Source organism: Siniperca chuatsi, linkage group LG13, assembly GCF_020085105.1.
Source record: "Siniperca chuatsi isolate FFG_IHB_CAS linkage group LG13, ASM2008510v1, whole genome shotgun sequence".
Taxonomy (NCBI): Eukaryota; Metazoa; Chordata; class Actinopteri; order Centrarchiformes; family Sinipercidae; genus Siniperca; species Siniperca chuatsi.
This window is the reverse complement of record NC_058054.1, coordinates 20,901,310-20,918,024: the sequence shown is the minus strand read 5'-3', so window position 1 is coordinate 20,918,024 and position 16,715 is coordinate 20,901,310. Positions and strand designations below refer to the sequence as shown.

Genomic DNA, 16,715 nt, shown 5'->3' with positions numbered 1-16,715 from the left:
GAGACCACATAACACTGGGTAGAGTTACACATTCTGAAAGAGGGAGGTCTATGAGGCAGTGCGTGGTCACTGATGTTATCTGAGATGATTATGGACGGTACACAGTAAGGTGACTCTGGTACTTTCTCTTACTTCATACCAGATGCTCCATATTTTGACATGTTGTCACCAGGGTCCCAGAAGAGCTGCTCTTTCCCAGCCAAGCTACACCTCTGAACTCCTATTGGTTGCTGTCTGAAGAAATGGGTGTGGATCTGTATGTCTAGCCTCCCACTTGTCAGTCTCGTTAGACAGGAGGTACCATAGGAAGGCATATTCGCAAGCCCCTCCCTGCTCCGTGCTCTCTTTTACACACAAGCAAACCCAGCTTCTGTTATGGTAGGGGCTACACATTGGCATTTACCAAACAGCCACGGCATGCCACTCTCCCTGACAGCACCTCCCTGCCTTCTCAGGAGACAGACAGACAGGCTGAACTGAGCTGAGAGCAGACTGAAGTGGACTGTCTGACAAACACGCCCTCACATCAGCAAGACAAAGTGGAGGAAACTGCTGAACACTTGTCACAAGGTAAGCTCTGGTTTAATATTCATCTCGTATCTCTCAGCCAGTGGAGGACTGTTGGATTGGATATTTAATCAAAGCAGAGATGCTGAATGCTGACCTTGAAAGTCTTCGATCCGGAACTGGTTGATCTAAATTCAGGGTCAGAAAAGCTTTTGACTCTAAAGTGATTTAACAAATTGTGTGGAGTGGCCCTCTGGGCCTGTGCTGAATACTAATCAGACTTTCAGAAGAATAACTTTGCCTTTTAAAGATTAAATGTTGAATTATATTTCCATTTTATTTCATCTATATTTACAGAAATGCACTTGAACCAACACAAACACACATGTACACGTGAACACACACACACACACACACACACACACACACACACACACAAGACAGCACACTTTCTATTTTAACCTTACCATGTTAACATACCACAGCTTTCTTCCATGCGTGAAGCCCCTGGCAGCTGTTTCATCCTATGAGCTTTGGCTCCACATACCACACAATGAGGCTTAGATGCCACACAACAACTCTGACCCTGTTGCTGTTGGACTACGACCAGGACAAATACAGTTGTCCAAAATCCCAAGACAAAAACATACAAACTGAAAAGAGATCACAGGACTTGAGGGATTTCTAGGAAGTCTTTATGGAGACAGTGAGTGAAAAATGTGAGTTTGACAAAAAAAAGAAAAGAAAGAAGAGACAGATAGAGCAGGAGGGGAAAGGGAGCCAGAGTCTAAACAGTTGGCTTTGGTTTCTAAATCAACTCTGAACAGAAGACAAGGTTTAGAGTTATGCGCTGGAAAAAACTGCGGTCTCTACAGCCAAAAAGTGGATGAGAGGAATGATTTTTTCCGGGAACAGAACATAGACAGGGAAACATGTAGATATACATACTGTACAGACAGATGGACAAGCGCTGAGAAAGAAAGACAGAGGGAAAAACTCAGACATGGGGAGAGCTCTGTAACATAGTTAAATCTCACTGCAAGGTCTCAAGTTCAAGATTACGTTAATTGTCTCAAATTTTAGAAGTCAGGCATCTACACATTATAGTGGTGTCAAAAGTGGTTCTGTCCAACCGCAGTACAAATAGGTGGGTGGCTGGGACAATGTGATAGAGTATCCAAATTGACAGCTCTGCAAGTTCACCCCACGTGAACCCATGAAAACAAAAACATAAAAGAATGTATGCAAGTCCATAAGTTGTGAAAGACTGTAGCAGCTCTGTGAGGCTGAATGCTAAATGTTAACATTAACATGATAACAGGTTTACAAAAATATTAACATGTTGATGTTTAGCAGGTATAATGTTTACTATGTCCACGTCTTATTTTAGCATGCTAACATTTGTTAATTTGGCAATACTGTATTTCGCTATGGTCATGCCAATAAAGCTATTTGAAGTGGGAAAAAATTTGCACCAAACACAAAGTACAGCTGAGGCTACTGGGAATGTGTTAGTTTTGTATGTATTTAGTCATGAACCAAAGTGTTGGACACACTGAAGTTTTGACTTAATGATTATCTTGAGGGGGACATGAATATCTGTAAATAAAAAAATTTCATGGCAATCCATCCAATATTTTTTGAGACACTTCACTCAAAACAACAAATTTCAACCTCATGGTGACACTAGAGTCAGGGGATCACCAAAGTCAGTAGGATTCATCCTCTGGCAACCATGAATGTCTGTACAAAATTTCATGGCAAGCCATCAAACATTTACCAAGTCAGTTTCAGTCTGGACTCTGGACCAAAGGGGCAGACTGACCAACTGACATTACCATCCCTAGAGCCATGCTGCTAGCGTGGCTAAAAATGAGCACTGCAACGTATCTTTGCTGGTACCATCAGTGACTAAACCAAATGTTTACTGCTACTGACTTAAATTTGAAATCTGAAATGATCCTTTTGTCCTAATCTGAGGTTCAAGCATTTATCATTACTTCATAGGGAGGTCGCCCTTCTTGCTGTGTCATGAGTTCATATTTAATTTGTGGCTTTGCTAAAGAATGCTGTGGATGGAGATGTTGTGATTATGAGGTTTGTGCTGATGCAGGAAGTCTAAAAGGTCTGTATGAGAAGGGACACATTTACCCAGAGGAGGAGAGCAGCTGTTGTGGGAACAGAAAGATGAAAAGAACTCAAATAAAGGACAATGGACACTGGACACATATAACCGTGACATTTCCTAGACTGAAATACAGCAAGAGCTTTAGCTGGATACAGAGGAAACCTTGATTTTAAAGACTCAAGAAAAACACTTAACTTACTCTGATGCTTGACTTTGGATTGCGTTCAATGTGTGCAGTGGCAGAAGTACTGTAGCACTGTGCAGTACTGTTAGACTGGGGCCTGTTTGGGGTAAGGCAAATATTTTACGTTTCATTTCTTGGGTTTCCTGTGAGGTGGGCCTACTGCTCCAAGCATACACAATTAAAACCTGTGCCACAGAAATGTGGAGAGAGTTAGACAAGGACTCTTGGGAATTGCCTAACCCAAACTCTGCTATATTGTTTCCTCTGTGGTAACCTGGTCAGAAAGCAATTTACAAGTATGTCTATATTTACTGTATGTGTAAGAAACGTGTGGGCTACATCAGTTTGGATTTCACTTTGTGTGTCTGAGAGCAGGCAATAAATAGTCTAAAAAATTACATTTCAGTTTCCGAATGTTATATTCTTTTGAAATGTGGATTAGCTGGTGTGGATACGTTTGATATTTCCACAAATCCAAAGGCACATTAAAGGAATGATTTGACATTTTGGGAAATATGCTAATTCACTTTTAGATGAGAAGATCGATACCACTCTCATAGTTGTACGGTAAATATGGAGCTACATCCAGCAGCCTTTTAGCTTGGTTTAGCACAAAGACTGGAGGCAGTGGGAAACAGCTAGCCTGGCTCTGTCCAAAGGTAATTAAAAATCAGCCTACAGCACCTCTAAAGCTCACTAATTAGCATGTTGTATCTAATTTGTTTAATCTGTGCAAAAAACACAGTTTAGTTGTTTTAGTTTTACAGGCGGTTGTGTTCTGGAGCCAGAGCTAGGCTAGCTGTTTCCCACTGCTTCCAGTCTTTGCGCTAAGCTAAGCTAAGCTAACTGTCTCCCAACTGTAATGTATTTAGCATACAGATAAGAGAGTGCATCAGTCTTCTCAAGACTATATCCCAAAATGTCGATCAATTCCTTTAACATTTGATTTAATTTTGTGCAATCTTTTTGTCCAATTACTTATTACTTATTTTATTTACTTATTACTTATTTTATTACATTATATTACTATACTGTATTATCATCATCAACTGGTAAACCCACTTGGTACTTCAAACTTATTTTATCTTATACCCACCTGGTACTTAATTTATTTTCTGACCTGTTTTATAGTGTATTATATTTTTTGCTAGTACTTTCTTCTGTGTGCACTGACGTAAAAGGGAGCTGCTGTAACAAAGAGTTTCCCTTCGGGGATCAATAAAGTATTTCTGATTCTGATCCTGATCAGTCACTCATTTTGTAGGAGTACATTTACAAGGTAGACATCTATATAATCTTGAGATGACATGACACTCTTCATTTTTTACTTTAAAGCGCAAATGTAAAATAATTTCCTGAAAGTGTTTCCATTCTGTTGAACTGCAGCCAGCAGCCTGCATTCTCAACTTGATGACTGAGCCAGCAGTGAGACTGATTGAGATGTCTGCAGTAACAGGTGCTTTGCTGTACAGTGCTGATTGACAGAGTCAATGGTGAATACAGCTTCTGCTTGTAGTCACCATTAGGCTCTTTTGTTAATCTTAATGCCTCACTAACTCTAGACATTTCATCATAGCAAAATGATTTATCTTGCTGCCCTCTGAGTTTGTCTGTCTACCTGGAGGACATTCAACTGAATGATCTTGTAAAATGAAGACACATGTCTGGATCTCTTCTCATGTACTTTAGCTTTACACCCACATGTACAGGCTAAACTTAGACTTGTCAGATCGAGTGCTGAAAGATTCCTCTCAACATCATAAAACCCACTGGCACAACATACATACTGTATCAGTTTCAATGTATAACACATGTATTAGGTTTCTCTAAGGGCAACAGAACAGAACATAACATACAGTGAGGAGGATTGATACATCCTCATTTGCAGCATGTGTCTTTGACTTGAAGTAAACATGCACCTACCTCAGTGTTTACATCTTAGCTTGTGAAAATGTGTGCATCCGTATCTGTTTATTGCAGATTTGTTGCTGTTAATTGCTGGCCATCAAAGTGTGTGTGAATGATGAAGGTCAAAATTCCCAGCAGGGCCATTTGGTGGTGTTTGTCTGTTTACTGCATAGCTGACATTGTTTGGGGCTGCGGCTCGGTGGCTGTGGTGCCTCGAGCGGACAGCGAGCTGCCACAGAGGCTGGTGGTCAGGAGAGGGGAGGGGAACATGGGAGGAGGGAAGAAGTAAGGGTGGAAGGGAGAGACACTGAGAGAATGAGGTAAGGTAAGCAGTGACTACAGAGTTTAGACTATTCTCTATCATACAGATTATATAGAGAGAAGAAGAAGTGAGAGACATACAAATCAGAGAGCAGTAGAGCCATGCACTGTAAAAAATCATGCACAAATACAGATACTTTAATTTACAGTCAGAGACAGTTCAGTAAAAGTAAACCAAGGATCTGAAAGAAGACTCTAGACCTAGTGGGAGGCACAAGGAAAGCAGGAAGGGAGGAAAGTAGTGAGTCACAACAATGGTTGTCTGTATTTGTGACTGTAGGAGTAGATTTTGCTCCGCTGGCCAAAGCTGCTGGGCTAAACAGTTTCAAGCTATTTTCAGCTCTCGTCCTGGATGGCAGAGCTGTAATCAAGTGAACGTCAGGCCTGCCACTGTTGAATAATAGCAGCCTGATGCATGGAAGAAATGAAGCAGTAAGAGTGTGAGAAAAAGTCTTTGGGACAAGAAGAGAATGAGAGGGAAGAAGAGAGAGAAAGCACTTGAGTGTACTTGAATGTTTGTTTTGTGCTTTGCGATGCATGTGGGAGCACAAAAAGGACTATTGCTGTTCAGAGTGATCTTCCATCTGGTCATAAAATTAAGAGTGAGTCTCCCACCAAAAATACCACAGCTAAACCTCAAGTGAATGTCAGTGCCAAACTTCATCTGTTTTCCCCCTCAGAAATCATGAATGTGTTCATTATTGTATTAGATAACCTCACAATAACCACTTCTGCCACTTGTAAAAATGCCCTAACATGTTTTTCATGTGTTGCTGGCTCAATTCAATCTTCTATTTGATTTTATCTTGTTTGTTTTGTCACATACCAAAGGTCCAACTCCAACCAGATAATGTGACAACAAATTGTTTGGACAACTGAAGATAAAAGAAATGATGGAAGGACAAAACGGTAAAAAAAAAAAAATCCCAAACATAACATAATAATATGACATAATTTTACAAAATCAGACATTTATTTGTGATGGATACTAAATTACTGTTTTAATGTTTTCAGGAAATATCTTGCCTCATAAAACAACAGAGAATGGAATTAAAGGGAAGCCCCCATACTCAGTGGAAACCCCTTATGGCTTTCGACTTGACCTGGACTTCTTAAAATACGTCGATGACATAGAGAAAGGCAACACAATCAAAAGAGTCCCCATCCAGCGCCGAAGCAAGGGCCCCCGAGCAAGCACTTTACCCAGGCACCTCAGCCCTTCTGGTAGCGGCTATCGCCCGAGCCCCTGGGGATCTACTGGAGCTCTTGGCCCCAGGTCCCGACTGTCAGATGCCCATCATCATGGCTACACTTCCTGGGCAAATGATCACAGGTTGCCACTTTCTCCCACAGGGCTCAAAACCCTGACTGAGATGGAGGTCAGAATCAAGGAGTTTGATGAGCAACCTCTAGGTGAGCACGTCAGACCTAATCTCCTCCGCGCCTCCAGTCTGCCACTCACAGTGCTGCTGAGACAGGGATCAGAATCCACTGATGACCCCGGCAGCCTCCGAAGTTCAAGGGATCACCTTGAAGGAAGAAACACCTCCTGTGAAGACGTCTTCTACTCCTCAGACAGTCCTCGAGCCCAGGACTGCTCAGGGCTGTTGAGGCGCTTGACAGAGGCCCTTGAACGTGTGGGGGAGCTGGAGATGGAGATGAGGGTGATTCCAGAGCTCAGGGCGCACATCTGCATCCTCCAGGAGGAAAGAGAAAGGCTCCGTCTGGGCCTGAATCCACATATCACACCCCACTCAATGAATGGAAACACAGACCCTTACACCTCGTCCCACGGCACAGTGGAAATCAAAAGGCCTCGGCATGAAAGTCATATCATGTTTCCTAGAAATCACAGCGTCACTCAGGAAGACTCTAATCCAACACACGAGTGGAGGACTAGTACAGATCTGGATGAGCTGCTGACAGTGACGTCTCTACAGGCTAAGGTAGCTGTGCTGGAGCAGAAGCTCCATGAGACTGCCATGGATCTCCAGAGGGCCTTAGGGCTGCTGAGGGAGCAGCAGGACGAGAGCAGAAGGAAAGATGAGAAGATTGAGCACCTTATTACGAATCCTGGTATGTGGGTCCGTGCAGAGAGAGTGGTGGTAGACCAGGATGGAGATGAACCATATGATAATAAAGTGTCAAAACGTCCAGATGCATTCATCAGTACAAGGACTGTAACCACAAACGGACGAAGAAGTCGACAACAAGACTCTGTTGTCGATTCTACAGAAAGGAGCCCACTATCTGTGGAAGCTGGAGACGCTTCAGATGACGGTATAGATACAACAATGGTCGTCCACCACATAAAGAAGATCAAGAGGCTCCTGGATCAGCAGTGGGAGTGTTTGTGTGCAGACCGTGAGTCAGGAGAGGAGGGTAAACCTCTAAGGCACCCAGACCCCAAAGTCAACTCCCTGCAGCAGGAGATGATGGGACTTGTTGACATCCTTACCTCCTACTACACCCAGCATGGACACAGTGATGGAGAGAGGATTCAACATGGAGGTACTATAGTCCACAGATTGTTCATTATGGCAATGTAATGATTAAATCACATTTACTATTTTGCCTGACTGAACAACCGCATTTTTGACTTCACCCTTGTTCCCTGAAGGTGAACTTTTATATTGATTTATGTGACATCTTTTGGACAAAAACATTAGTTTCAGTTGGGAATCTTTTAGCTGATTGGTTGTATTTCATTGGAGCACATGATTGGTTCACCCAAGGCTGGTTTTAGGTGTTTTGAGCTGCCAGTATTTTCAGTTTTAGAGCTTCCCCCTTTTAAAAATGTCAGGAATCCCGGCATGCAAAGCTGAAATAGTAGATGTGAATCTCGGAGAGGAGTGCGTATTCAATACATTTCTCTCTAAAAATAAGTAATTCAGATCTCCAGTGGATGTTTTCAGAAACTGAACTTAAATTGCAAAAACTGCAACCATTATGGGTATGAAATAGTTATTACAGACATTTTTATTTCAAACTTTGAAATCCAACTTAGTATATTTAAAACCAAAATGAAACATTTAAAACCCTACTATCAACCTTTTAATTTTAATAATTAGGAATGTTAGTTTGCCTTATACAGAAGTCACTGATGACAAAGTGGATGAGGAGCTGTGTTACTATCGCTTTTATATTAGATGGCGGCCCATAGGTTTGAATAGAGTTATCCAAATGTCAGCCGGTGGAGCTCTGTGTAGTGCAAAGCCTGTGTAAAACAGAGCTTGAGTTGTTATCGAGGCTAACAGCTGTATCAACACAGGAATAAAAGCAAGTTTATGTGTGGACTTTGGCTGTTGTTGAAAAACCACAAGCTCATTTTAATTTCAACGAAGAAACACGATATGTCTTCAAAACGTTTCTAAATGTGTTCAAAGTCGTATCCACACATTTGTCTCACAGCACAGAAGTCTTGTCAAAATAAAAGGGAAGTTGTTCTTTTGCTCCAATTTGAAAGTCAATGAAAATCCTATTCTATTACCATTTACTGTAGAATAAGCTAATTGTGATGTTCCTCTGTCAAATTCAGACGCACACCCATTAGATGTAAACCAACGGCTGTTGTGGGTTTGTGTGTCTCTCTTCTTTATCAGTGTAAACTATTTCTGACTAAATATTTGTTATTTTGTGTTAGCCTTTGTGAAGAAGCAGTTGTGTCTAAAAGTAATAAGCCATAAACTATGATAAATATGTATTTCAACAGAAGCATGTAATGTTGTTGTTCGGCTGTGTTTTGATATTTCATCATATCATCTGTGTTTGCCTTCCTTGTAGCCTCTAAATCCATCATGAGGACAGACGGATGTGCCTCGACATCAAAAAACGTACATTCTGGGGGTGTTAATGAAGGGTTAGTAAATAACTCTCTCTGACTTTAGCAACCTTCAGAGTTATGATTACTGCTTAAACCATACTTGTGGTTGACAGACATACTAACTTGAGGTTATTTAAGCTACTGTTGTATGGTTCTGACTGAAAAAAACCACAAGATGAATGCCACACCCTCTAAAGTTGTCAGTTAAAGGAGAAAAGCAGTGACTCCCATGTCTTAGGATGACTGAGACTGAACATTTCCCATTTCCAAAAGCCTCCAGTGAGAGTTTGTTTATTCCTTTTTCAGTTAGATTAGTCAAGGGCGCCCCAGTAAGGAGTTCCAATCTGGCCCGGGCACTTTGCTGCATGTCATCCCCTCTCTGCCTTTCCTTTCTCTCTCTACTGTGACTATCAAACAACGCAGAAATGTCGAAAGAGAAAAAGACAAAAAAAAAAAAGATTAGTCAGAAAAGATGTAAAAGGTGACTGTGACAGGTTCGAGGATGGTTTCCTGGGACTCAGGGTATTCTTTTGGCTTAGTATTACTACAATATATGAAATCTGTTTGGTTGTAATACTGCAACAGACAAATCTTCTGCAATATAAGTCAACACAGTGATACCTGTACTCTTTGAAAATGAAGCAACGCAGGCATTATATCTCATTTGTTTTGACTTTTGCTTAAGCTTTAAAAGGATTGGACTCTAAATATTGATTGAATTTTCCTGGACCATATAACACAAATAATGCATTAGAAATCTCTTCCAAAAATCTTTGTCTTGTTCCTAAATGAGCCAGCTCATTGCATGACAAAAATGGTTGACTGGCTGACAATAAATTAAAAGAAGCATAGTTTTTGAGGCATTTAAAAAAATATGTGAACATTGTGAACGTCGTGAACTGTTGCGTGCAAAATTGATCAGTGTAGATGCCTTTGCCAACATCTACCAGCATTCAGGTAGCAAATAGTTTTCATTTTCTGCTATGCTCTGCTCTCCTTTCTTTATTTTTTTAAAGATGCAAAACAACCAAAAGTGTTGAGCAGGACTGTGTCGACCAGAGCAAGCAGAAGGAGAGCAGCATCAGCCCTAGGGAGGTGGCTGCTGCCCAGGTGGATGCAGACCCAGAGACGAGACGGATGGAGGGAGAGAAGCAAACGAGCCCAGACAGACAGATGATATCGGGAGGAGCAGGATCAGTGCGGACAGATGGAGGGGTAGCGTCTGTGGAAGCTGAGGCTGCAGAGAAAACGGCCAAGACGAAACCACAGCCCCTGGGAGAACAGATGGAGGGGGACTCTGGCTCAGAAACCACCACCGGGGGCAGGTGAGAGGACAGGAACAAACGCCTTATCAGTCTTAGTTTGGATAACGTAATTGTGTTGTTTACTCTTCAGGGAATAGCTCCTGGGGTTTTTTTTTCATCTCATGGGAATATATTCCTAAGGCTATGAGGCAAACTTTCTTTCTATTTGCTCTTCCCTTATGCACACATACACGCATGCTCTTTCTTCTAGGGAGACAGTGAGTGCAGATTTTATGACTGCTTGTCAGTTCCTCAAAGATCACATGGACAACATGGATAACCCCAATGATGACATGGTAAGCAGTCTTGATATTTCCACAGAAACCTAAAGAAACTAATTTATTTAATATTGAAGCTGCTTATAGTAGTGGACTTTGTATATCTTAAGATGAATTGGAAAAATCTTCCAACTAACTAAACTTTATTTTATTTTAAAGCTGCACTTCTCAACATTTTTATATGAACAATGGATATAGATAAAATGTCTGTGTAATGTGAAAGTTGCTCATAGTTACAAGCTCCCTTCAGCTCTGCAGAGCTTTTTAGCATATTCAACTTGTCACTGTTTTCAGTGAAAAAGCTCTAATAAACTGACCAATATGCAACCTGCCTGGCACCAAACGGCAGACAGACAAAGTAAACGACTAGCTTGGAGCAGCCAGATATTTGTTGGTGGAAACCAAAAAAGAGCTTTAAGGGGAGCGAATATGAGACTTACATGCGATGGGTGGACAGAAACACTGCTCCAAATGAATTCTAACGTTGCTCTGTCTGCTGGATGTGAAAATAGGCAATTGTTCGCTAACATGTTCACCATAACAAATTAACACTGCAGTAAAGTGTGTCTGTTAAATTAAAGAGGATTATTCCAACATGGAGTATACATTGTGTTGGCCAAATCCTTCAGAAAATGTAATTCAAAATTAGTATCCTTCCTATGTTCCCCTCTTTTTTCCCAGAGGAAGGCCCTGGTCGTGGTGTTTCAGCACTGGTTTAGTGCAGCAGCAGAGGAGGCTTCAGTGGCCAGCAGGTTGGCTGTGTACCTGAGAGAAGTGAAGAAGACCACACCTTCACTGCTGGCCTTCTTGGTCAACCTGGCTGACGACAATGGCAACACAGTGCTGCATTACAGCGTGTCCCACTGCAACTACAGCATCGTCAACCTGCTACTGGACACAGGTAAATAGTATCGTGTTGCCTGAGATATTGAATTTAGGAATAGTTGGTTGAGTTTTACTTTTTTCTTTGCTTTACAGGTGTGAGTGACGTGAACCTTCAGAACAACGCCGGCTATACAGTAGTGATGCTGGCCTCACTGACAGCGCCTGATGGGCCAGCTGGCATGGAGGTGGTCCGCAAGCTAATGGAGCTTGGCAACGTTCACATTCGCTCCAGCCAGGTAACACCACCAATGCGACCACAGTTAACATGGGTAATTAATGTGGTGGGATTTCTGAGGTGAATGGTGGACTAACCACAGTTCCCATGAGATTGGTAATTTGACTGCAAGCAATCTGTGTGGGTTGTTTTCCAGTTTTGCAAGTAGTAAATTGAAGATTGCATCTAATCAAACAATCACACACAATATTAAAGGCTCATCTCACTGATTTTACACATGAAAATCTGTGTACTTGTAATAAAGAGCACTACTCAGCCCGTGAAAACAGGCATAAACATAATTTCTTATGTGGTTCTGGAAGGAGCTTAAAGTCTGAGACAATAACCCCGTTGATGTCATCATGGGCTTGAGACATCAAATTTTCAACAGGAAGGCTATTAGAACTTGGTGCAGATTAAAAGATGTGGACTTTTAGCAGGCAGAGAGGGTCTAATGAAAGACACAACTGAGTTGCATTATGGGAAATGTAGGATGCAGTGTTTTTGAAGCTTGACCCACACTAGTGACAAATAATCAGGATATTGCCGCCTCTGCAGCTTCAGTTTTGACCATTCTTTTTTTTAATTGTTACTTCCTAAACTTGATAAAAATGCAATACTAAATTGCTAGAATGTCCCCTAAAATGTCCTTCAGCAAGACACTGATCCTCCAAAGGCGATGTGTTAAACTCTGACATCTCAGATGAACAGCATCTAAAGAAGGGGCAAAGAAGGACAGATGTAGTAATGTTTCTGTCTTTGTCCTATTGGCTGTCCCTCTCCACAGACAGGCCAAACAGCTCTGCACTTGGCGGTGAGACACGGGCGAGTTGTGATGGTTCGCCTGCTGCTGAGCCGTGGAGCAGACGCTAACATCCAGGACAGCCAGGGAACCACGGCCCTGATGTTCGCATCTGAAAGGGGCCACACACACATCGCAAGGCTGCTCCTGGAGAGGAGCCAGTGTGACCTCACCCTGACTGACAAGGTGATACTGCAGAAAGCCAAGTCCCATGGACAATTTACTTCCAATATTATCCTCTAACCCTCTGACCAGAGAAACAATAAGACGTTTTGTCTTCATTGCCATACACAGTACAGGCTACAAGTTGTCTTGTCTGTGGTATTAATTGTTAGTGGTCGTTATACCAAAGGAATCACAGTTAATTGGACAAAAAATTTTTAAACAAAACAACAATTCTACAGGCTGCACGCCCATTAAATTCAATTTCAGGACATAGAGTTCATATAATGACTCCAACTCCATTTCTGTTGTGAAATCCTGTTATATTTGTTAACCAAACGGCATATCTACTTTTCTATTCACATAACTGAACACAAAAAGGAGCTTAGATGTATGAAAACTCGAATGTTTTGACTTACACTGTGTGGACGTGGGTGGACTGACAGTCTGGATGCAGCTGAATAGAGCTTTCCCGGGATTAATCAGGGCTACAGTAAAACAAATCTCCCTGGGCTGAGATGAGCTAATCCGCTAACAGTACCTTATCTGCCAGTGTGGAGCGAGTGGAGCCAGGGCAGAGAGCAGAGGAGAAGATGCAAATGCATCTTCTACTTTTGACACAGTCTGCCTTTAAAGTAGAGTTTAAGAGAAAAAAGATCATCAACCACAGGCATCCTATCTCGACTCTAAACCATGTTTCACCTTGACACAAACTCAGATTAATTAGACTAATTAAAGTCTGACGACATTAAATCTTAACCCATTTATCTTAAGGACTGAAAATGCACATTCTGCACCTTGAAACTATTCACATGAAAACAACACTAAGTCTACAGCCATGCTATCAGCTGTAATTCTAATCCAATACACTTTTGGTCAAATTCAGTGAATATCTCCTCACGGCCCGCTAGCTGTCCGTTCTGTGTGTGCGCTGAAAAACAAATCCAGTGTTTGTACACAGCCCTGGCTCTGTAAATGGGAAACAAACAAAAGCGCTTTTTAAACAGAGATCCCGCGATACTGCTCGGACCGAGCCACACAACACTATTTCAGCCAATCCACAACGGGGGGCATTCGTGCTCACCAGGTTCCAGGCTGCTGGAACCAGTTGCACTCCGACCTCTGCCTCTTCCTCTGCCAGCTACTCTCCGTCTTCCACGCCCTCGCTCACGAGGAATGGAGCTTTACCATGACAGTAATAAAACGTAAACAACATCGGAGATATATAGTATACTGTTACTGTTGAAGTTACTAGCGATAATGTTATTGATACATAGGCTAAACTACTCGGCTTAGACTTTGGCTTAGATTTAGAGAAGTATTGGCTTCAACACCTATTTAAATATTGACAGGCTTATTGTCACACTTGCTACAGTAACTACTACAAAAAACATATGCCACCTGTATTTTCATAGCGATAAAAATTTCTTCCCCTTATTGAGACTAACTTACCCTCGGGCAGCAGACGCTCTGGATTCCGCCATATTGTATTTGGTTGGCTGTTGAGTTCAAATATCAACAATCTTTCTCCAGAATCACAGACCCTGTTTGAGCTAACATCAGCATGACAATGACAATGCTTACACGCTGATATTTAGAAGGTATAATGTTTATCATGTACAACACTTTAAGCATGTTAGCATTTGCGTGATAACTTAATATGGGTTCAGGATTCAAGATTTGTGTCTTGATCCTAATTTCCTGTTTTTCTTTCTTTTTGTCCCCCTAGCGTGGTCGAACTGCACTCTCTATCGCCATGCAAGGTTCCCACACAGATACAGCCGCCCTCCTGCAGGCCCATGCTAAAGCCCGTGCTTTTTAGGACTGGAAAACTGGAAGAGAATCTGCAGACATACGATGCTTGCACATGTGCTCTTTTCTGTCTGAGGCACTTCAAAATCCAGTTTAATGCTGACGCTATGTGCTTGGATTGAGCTGTTGCTGACATGATATTGTTTCTGAATTCTGGACATCTGCACGAGCATTAGCTTGAATTTTGGCTGGGATGACATCATTATAACAAGACTCTACATCTTCAATGAGTGAGGTAAAGCTTAGATGTGTTTGTCATGATTGCTGATGCAGTATACAGTAAATGTGCTGTCTTCTATTACTGCTGATGTTATAGTTACGTCTGATCTTTGCACATCCAAGTAGCAGCTTAGCTTTGCTAACTATGCAATGAAAAAACAATATTTATTAAGATATGTTTATTGTGTTGGTCACATGACTACGTTAACCATTCTCAAAAGGTCTGTGCTTATAATACAACTCTCACTATCCCAGGTGCTTTTATGTTTTTAGAGGAATATTACAGATTGCTATTTGCATTTTTTTCAGCAGCCAAGCACTTTTTAAATAAAATTTGTGTAAAATATACAAAGAAAAGCAAAATACATGTCTAATGCTGCATGCCAGGCACTTGAAAGAAAGAATTATTGGTGCCAAAAAACAAACCTGTTGATTTCACTCAGTAGTAATTGCTATACTGATGTTTAAACTGTATGTTTGTAATAAAATGATGATACTGTGTTGTTGCAAAGGTGCTCTTAAATACAGTGGGGTGAGCTGTCAGGCTGCATTCATTTATCAGCTTTGTTGCTGTAGTAACAAACCTGGCCAGCAGGTGGCACAGCTCCCCTATTTCACTATCACTACTGCCAGCCAACTCATACACAATAACTCACATACAGAAAGCAACAATATACATAAATCTGGAATTCTAAAATGAGCATATCCAAGGGATTAGATCTAATCCCTTTCGAGTGTGACAGACAATTATAAACATGACACCCACCAAATTGTACTAATTCCACTGTGAGAGAGGACACAATGAGATTCACCTGCAATCCAACTGTATGGTAGCTGGAACGGTCCAGCTACCATACATCTGAAAGCAGATGTGTTTGAGTGGCCTTTGTTCTTCTATAACCTCCTGGGAAACAGTAAGGGGCAGAGCTTTAGTCTTTCTGCAAGGACTTAAGATAATGTTGGTGAGATAAGACAAAAAGGATTGTGTGTAGAGATGGGGAGGAGGCTGGATTTCTGTCTGACAGAGCAAAGCCACCTCATTTCCCCTGAGCTTGGCTGACTGACTGTCTGCCGCTGTAATGACCCAGAGCAAATATACATTCTCAGAAAGAGAGAGCGAGATGGATAGATGGAGGTAGAATCAGCTGCTTTTCTATCAATCAAATGTCACATATATAATACAGTGTAACCACACAAACACAATAAGTATGGAAATCAGTACTGCTCGATCAAACAAAACATTATTTGCTTTGAATGGATGAATAATAGAATTTAAGCATTTTGACAATATGTGTCAATGTGTAGGCATAGGCCATGTGCCTATTCCACAGATGTATAGGTGTAAATACACCATCCCCCACACAAACAGGCCCTCACACCACAGTGAATAAAGGTGTTCATCTTTGTGCAGCAATGAACATCTGTGACACCTATTTGTCTGTTGCAGGAATCACTGAACTAATAAAAAAAAAATTTATTACATAATATCCTAATGGGGTGTGGTACATTGAGGAAGAGTTTGAAGGCATTTGCCCTGCTTCAGTTTAATAATGATAATGGACTGGATTTATCTACTATTGTTTTTCTGTCTGCTGATGAATCACTTTGTAAGTGGATGCATGTGAAAAGCAACACACTGTAAGAGCCGCTTCTTATCTGCTTTAACATCAAAAGCAAAACTTGAATTCATGAGCAATGAGATAGACATTCAGGGGTTTTGCTTCTACAGCCTTACTTAGTCTGGTATGACCAGTAGCCTATAGCAGCTAATGTTAGTTGTTATCAAACTTAAAAAAAAGAGAAGACATTCTTCAGTCAGAGTGCTGGCTCTACTTTTGCGACAGTCAGAGTTTTAGTCACTTGGGGACACAATTCCACAACAAGCTGAAAATCCCACACTTCTGACATATAACAGCTATGTTTGATATAGCTAAAGTGTTGGCAAACAATTGCCTGTTTACAAATCCAGCAGGCACGTAGCAATATTAACATTAGCATTTATTTCGGGTGACCTGATGAATGTAAGTCCAACATTCACACACACTTATAGCTTTGTTTTTGGTCTTGACCAAATCCTGAGGGAAATATCTGTCTCTTTAGCTTTCTAAATACTCATCTATGTTCACCAGCTAGTCGCTAACTTTGTCTGTCTGCTGATTGGTGCTGGG

At 41.4% G+C, this 16,715-nt stretch overlaps 1 protein-coding gene across 2 annotated transcripts; it reads left to right on the top strand.

Annotated features, from left to right (window-relative positions):
* The first annotated feature begins 321 nt into the window (after positions 1-321).
* On the top strand, positions 322-15,046 carry LOC122887551 (KN motif and ankyrin repeat domain-containing protein 4-like). 2 transcript variants are annotated; one of them, XM_044220871.1, is made up of 11 exons: positions 322-570; positions 4,206-4,275; positions 5,880-5,957; positions 6,063-7,559; positions 8,832-8,907; positions 9,888-10,196; positions 10,387-10,471; positions 11,135-11,354; positions 11,432-11,574; positions 12,340-12,540; positions 14,246-15,046. In XM_044220871.1, the coding sequence occupies exons 3-11, from the start codon at positions 5,939-5,941 to the stop codon at positions 14,336-14,338; spliced, it is 2,643 nt and encodes an 880-aa protein (XP_044076806.1). In that variant the 5' UTR covers positions 322-570; positions 4,206-4,275; positions 5,880-5,938; the 3' UTR covers positions 14,339-15,046. The 2 variants fall into 2 exon arrangements, with proteins under 2 accessions (XP_044076806.1, XP_044076805.1); XM_044220870.1 differs by lacking the exon at positions 4,206-4,275.
* The last annotated feature ends 1,669 nt before the right edge of the window (positions 15,047-16,715 follow it).

What these genes read in the sequence shown, in the direction of transcription:
- LOC122887551 (XM_044220870.1), top strand. An exon ending in AGAGAGGATTCAACATGGAG is followed by an intron (nt 7,560 to 8,831) that starts GTACTATAGTCC and finishes CCTTCCTTGTAG; the next exon opens with CCTCTAAATCCATCATGAGG. An exon ending in ATAACCCCAATGATGACATG is followed by an intron (nt 10,472 to 11,134) that starts GTAAGCAGTCTT and finishes CTTTTTTCCCAG; the next exon opens with AGGAAGGCCCTGGTCGTGGT.